Source organism: Cucumis melo, chromosome 7 (genome assembly GCF_025177605.1).
Source record: "Cucumis melo cultivar AY chromosome 7, USDA_Cmelo_AY_1.0, whole genome shotgun sequence".
NCBI classification, from domain to species: Eukaryota; Viridiplantae; Streptophyta; class Magnoliopsida; order Cucurbitales; family Cucurbitaceae; genus Cucumis; species Cucumis melo.
In genome coordinates, this window is record NC_066863.1 from 22,426,591 (window position 1) to 22,432,162 (window position 5,572).

The window sequence follows — 5,572 nt, forward strand, 5'->3', positions numbered from 1 at the left end:
TCAGGAGCTCCCCTTACTTCAGGTGACATCTCCGACACCATGCAGGATGTGTCGGAAATCTCTATCTAACATAATTGATGTTTAAAAATTTCCGACTGGGAGTTTCCGACACGTGCATTGGATGTTGGGATAAGTTATTATTTCTGATGCCCTACACCTAGACGTCGAAAATATCGTCTTCTTTTCCGACGACTCTATCACAGCGTTAGAAAAAGGTCCTTTGCCTGACGTGGGAAAAGTGGCGTCCGATAAAGGGGGTATTTTCTGAAGTTGTTTCTTCCGACGTCTTATTGTGCGTCAGGAAAACCTCGATTTCTTGTAGGGTAAAATAGTCGTTGCTAAAAGCCAGATTTCTTCTATTGCAAGCCACTATTTATTAGCAATTTGGTAAGCATGAGTGGATTACAAGGCCACTAAGGCCTTGAATACAAGGCCACTAAGGGTGCGTTTGGGGGAAGGGTTGATTTAGGGAAGGGTTAGTGTTAAGATAAAACTAGTGTTAAGTTAAACCTAGTTTTATCATAACCCTTGTTTGGGGGAAGGGTTTAAAAAGGTAGTTTTATGATAATATGTGTTTGGGGGAAGGGTTAGGTGGGAAGAGTTAATGGGGATTTTATGATAAAATGTGTTTGGGGGAAGGGTTAGGTGGGGAGGATTAATGGGGATTTTATGATAAGATGTGTTTGGGGGAAGGGTTAGGTGGGTAGTTTAATGGGGATTTTATTATAAAATGTGTTTGGGGGAAGGGTTAGGTGGGTAGTTTTATGGGAATTTTATGATAAAATGTGTTTGGGGGAAGGGTTAAGTGGGTAGGTTTATGTGGATTTTGTGATAAATTTTATTTGGGAAAATTGTTAAATGGGGTGGGTTAATTAATTTTTTATGTTGTATAATATTTTTAAATTCAATTGTAAATATCATAAAAAAATTAATGCATATTTTTTTACGAAATACTCGAATCCGTATTATTCTCCTCCATTTATAAGCAAAATGGTTGGAGGTTCCTCCATTTATAAGCAAAATGGTTATATCTTCTTCCTCCATTTAATAGTAACTTCTTCCTCCATTTATAAGCAAAATGGTTGGAGGTTCGAATCTTTAGGAAAATTATAAGAAGATCGGTATATATTAGTTAATATTTAGATTAGTTCTTAATTTAGAATTAATTAGTGTTTAATCAGTATTTTAAAATAGTCTTACTTGTGGTAAGACAATAAATAGCTAATTTGTTCTTAGAGAGAAATCTTTCAAGTTCGAATGGACTTTCTTTTCATGGTCACGAATGCATTAGAACATCATGTCAATTAACATTATTGCCGAGTTAAAAGCATAGTATAGCTAATAACTTCTCTTAAAACACATCCATCAAGCTCACAATATTAATCTAAACACAATTGAAAGAATGAGACATTACTAACTTGAACTTCAGTTTGAAAAACTCAAGACATATACGCTTAAGGTGGCCTTGCCTTATCTTGCAAGATAGAGAAATCAGTAATGAAAAGGAAATTAAGAAAAATGAAGGAACATAAATTTAAAACTGAAATATGGAACCAAGTTCTTGCATGTGCTTTTTGGTTACAACCTTTCAGATGACTTATCAACTCGTAAATGCTCATCGGAATTTGATATTAATTATTGGGGTAGAATTCATGATCTAAACAAATATTTGGTTTGTTTGATTGCAGAGAATTAATGACTCGAAAACGAGTAGATTCAAAGGGATGAAATTTTTGGAGCAACTAGGTCAAGGAGTCCCTTTGGGTTGTCCACATGAACCCAGTGACCTGAATTTGGAAGAACATGAGCAGAAACCCGTCCTTTTGATTCCTCTGATCCCTTACTGGAGAGCCTTTCAATGAAGGTAAACCCTGCAGTGTTTTCAAAAGAAATCCAAGTGCATATTAAAACCAGCAGCTAATGATTCAATGTTGAGCTCAACTGAAAACTAACTGCACAAGATAGGGATAAAGAAGTTTTACTTCCTCGACGGTACTAATGAAGGTAAACCCTGCAGTGTTTTCAAAACTTTCTCTACTTCTCCATCGCTATTTTCGGGGTTCACATTTCCAGGGACTGAATCAAGCACCCATAGCTGCTCTGCATCAAGGAATATGAACAAAGGAAAATAATTCCTTTTAATGTGGGCAGTGTATAATTCCTCAGCTCGTAATAATATGAAACATTATGCTCACAGCCAAATCGAACATCAGGTACTAAAATCAAGCTAAGAATTCCCTTGTATTATATATATATATATGAAACGTATAGTAACTACATATTTTGCGAGTGACAGAGAAATATTCTAATTCAACAGAAAATCAGCAAAAGAATGTAGTTCTTTGATATCCACGAAGCAAAGTCAGTATCTAATCAACAACCTGCACTGTCATCCTTGATCAAAACAAAAATAAATCTTACTGGCAAGTCCTATTTCTCTATGAATCACAAAAAAACATAACCTTATTCTCCTAAAGCGTTGAGAATCATGAACATATGTAAAACTGAAATTAGACCTATACAGAATTTTTCAAACGCAAAAATTTAGCGTTGAACACGAGAAGGTTAAGCAAACCTGCTTGGGCAATGAAGCTAAATTTCCATAATCACCACGATTACAGCTCTCCAAAAATTGAAGCGCGACCTTCCCACCCATGGAATGACCCATAACAACATCCGGCCATGCCCAATCTTGAGACTCGATTAATTTCGCTAAATCCTTAGCAGCATTCACCATATCATGAGGAGGATCAAAACCTTCCAATTCAGCTGATTTCCCATGGTTCCTTAAATCCACAAGCACCACTCTCCATTCTGTTAAACCACAATCAACACAACCAAACACTCAACCGTCTAACAACAGTCGAAAATTCCACAAATAATCAAAGTATACTCCAAGATTAAAGATATTTAATAAGTACCCGAAGACGAGGAATTAGAAAGCCTTGATAGAAGATTCCGAGAGAAGGACCTCCAATTTCTTCCCGAACCCAAGAGACCGTGAAGAACGAAAGCGGTTGAATCGTAAGGTCCGTCCGGTGAAGTTCGAACTTCTTCGTAGGCGAGAGTTTGTAGAGATCTCCATGAGTGGCCATTAAAAGATAAATCCGGCGAGTTAATGATCCGAGAAAGGAGGCGGATGCCGGATTTGTTACTAAATGGAGGTTCGAATCCGTATTATTCTCCTCCAACCATTTTGCTTATAAATGGAGGAAGAAGTTGAATCGAAGACGGATTGCGCTGAAGGAGGAAACCGGATTCACGAAAACGCGTTATCGGCGTTCGAAGGAGAAATGAAATCGTGTTAAGGAAACCCTAACACTAGGGTTTCCTTAACATTGGGCCCAAACGGGGGTTAGGGTTGGGCTAACCCAACCCCACAGCCCAAACCCTAACCCCAAACACCCCTAAAGGTTGATGTGTTCAAGACATATGGCAAATTAGTTGAATGTAGAGGGGAGTAACACATGATAAAGGACACTAAGAATAATGGGGATCTATTTTAATAATATTTACAAAAATCACATGATATTTTAATTTAGATTTCTCTTATGGAAATTGTCAAAAATAGAAAAAGAAAATAAACTACTTACACTCCATACAATAATCAAATCATGTGTAGCAAATTTTATCTTTTAGTTACTTTTTCTATAAAGCGTAAATAGTTTTTTTTTTTCTATTTTTGAAGACACTCGTTTCTCTTATATATTTTTGAAAAAACTTATTTATCTAATTAGGAAAATTATTTTAAATAACAACATTTATAAAAATATCTTTAGAAATATAGAAAAAAATATCACAATCTACTTATTATAGACAATGGTAGATTACATTCTATGTTTATCTATGTTTTGTCAAATATTTTAATTCATTTTTCTATATTTGAAAATAGATGTTTAATTTATGTATTCCTTTGTTAATATATTTGAAATTGGATCACTAATAGTTAATAGAACATAATAATTATTTCTCCTCACCCAATTCCAAATTTTTTTATTAATGTTTTGCACGACTTATTTATAAAACGAAACTCTCTTATCAATAAATTCGAGTTGTATTATTAAAAAAAAAAAAGTAAAAAAAGAAATGTAACAATTAAGTAAGCCACAAAGGAATCTATAAGAAACAGTTTTACATCAAACAAAAGGTGTCTCATATTATATCCAACCTCCATAACCTCTGCAACCACCACTACGGCCACCGTCATTGGTGGCCATGGCTGCTGACGGTTGATAAAATTATAAAATCATCCTATCGTCGTCCATGGTTTGTTTTCTTTGGAAGGCCTTGTCCGAGTTCAACATCACGGTTAATTGTACGCCCATTTGCGGTGGAGTTGACATAGTTGTAGTTGTAACTCTTCGTGTTTTCCTTCGTTTTACGACATTCATAGGCATAAACAGCACCCACAATATATATGCAATTAATGGAACAGCTACTCAAGCTAATATATTTAATTATAGTCGTGCTTGATCTACATCTCTTCCTTTTCCCTCAAGGCCAGCTAGGTTAATAGATAAGTCCTATCTGAGCGTCCTGTGGACCTACTAGACCGAGGACGAGCTGTTAAGGATGTTTGTTTAGTCAAGATAGAGAGAATTTTCTCCTCATTGTCTAAATAGGGATGGGACGGGAATTACATTCTTTGTTATTTCTATGCTTTTTTTTATGCAACTACTCTTCAATCCAAAATCAACCATAACATATATCAAAGTTCAATTATGGACTAAAAATGTAATTTAAATCGTATTGATGATTGAAATTACCAATTGGGGGAAATAATTATACTGTCCACTCAATACCACACACTAGAAAGGCATATGTTTAAAACAACCTAAATTACACTTAACTAGAAGATAAAGAAAAATACTTAAGTGAGTTATTTTAGGGCTGTATCAGAATTTTTACATTTCCCATTGTCTAAGCGTACATGCAGATGCAACTAAAGTACAGTTTACTGCATATGACAGTTTATTTGTTGTGCAATTGGAATACCGAATTGAACAAAGATGAGCAAAGCTCCAGTATATGCAACATTTAAGTACTGTTCCAAATTATATCTACACACAGCTATCTTCTTATTAGAGAAAGAAAGAGTAGAAAAACTAAAACACACTTTTACATCAAACTTAGCTTATTGTGTAGTTTGTATGAATAGCTTTTGTTGATCACTTATACATCAACCTCCACCTCATCCACAGCCACCTCCACAGCCACCTCCGCAGCCACCGCAGCCTCCACCGCCACATCCCCCACCGCCGCCATCACCACTACCAGAATCTCCTCCACCACCGCCGCCACCGCCACCGCCACTGCTGCTTAAATTGGTTACAACAGCAGCTGTAGCTAAACCCGCAGCTGCTCCACCAAGAATAGTCATCCCACCATTATTATTGTTCTTAGGTAATTGGCCACGTTCAATATCAAGGCTCCTTTGTGGAGTGGGTTTGGGTATATTATATGTAATTGTCTTCTTTTTACGACTTCTTCCAAACTTACAAACACACCATAAAATCATCACAGCCGCTATCACAGACCCACAAGCTATAAGAACGATGCCATAAGTTTTCAT

General features: G+C 36.0%; 2 protein-coding genes and 1 long non-coding RNA gene across 3 annotated transcripts; 1 reads left to right on the plus strand and 2 right to left on the minus strand.

The window, feature by feature from the left end:
• Window positions 1-433: 433 nt before the first annotated feature.
• On the plus strand, window positions 434-932 carry LOC127150150 (uncharacterized). The gene is made up of 2 exons (XR_007822157.1): window positions 434-645; window positions 753-932. It is a non-coding gene; the product is annotated as an uncharacterized LOC127150150 (long non-coding RNA).
• A 577-nt stretch (window positions 933-1,509) lies between these two features.
• LOC127150402 (uncharacterized) lies at window positions 1,510-4,207 on the minus strand. The gene is made up of 5 exons (XM_051088111.1): window positions 4,128-4,207; window positions 2,922-3,154; window positions 2,576-2,814; window positions 1,981-2,095; window positions 1,510-1,871 (listed from the first exon to the last, which is right to left on the minus strand). Exons 1-5 carry the CDS (start codon window positions 4,205-4,207, stop codon window positions 1,717-1,719), a joined length of 822 nt encoding a protein of 273 aa, XP_050944068.1. The 3' UTR covers window positions 1,510-1,716.
• Window positions 4,208-5,191: 984 nt separating this feature from the next.
• LOC127150403 (uncharacterized) lies at window positions 5,192-5,572 on the minus strand. Its single transcript, XM_051088112.1, has one exon. The coding sequence runs from the start codon at window positions 5,570-5,572 to the stop codon at window positions 5,192-5,194; it is 381 nt and encodes a 126-aa protein (XP_050944069.1).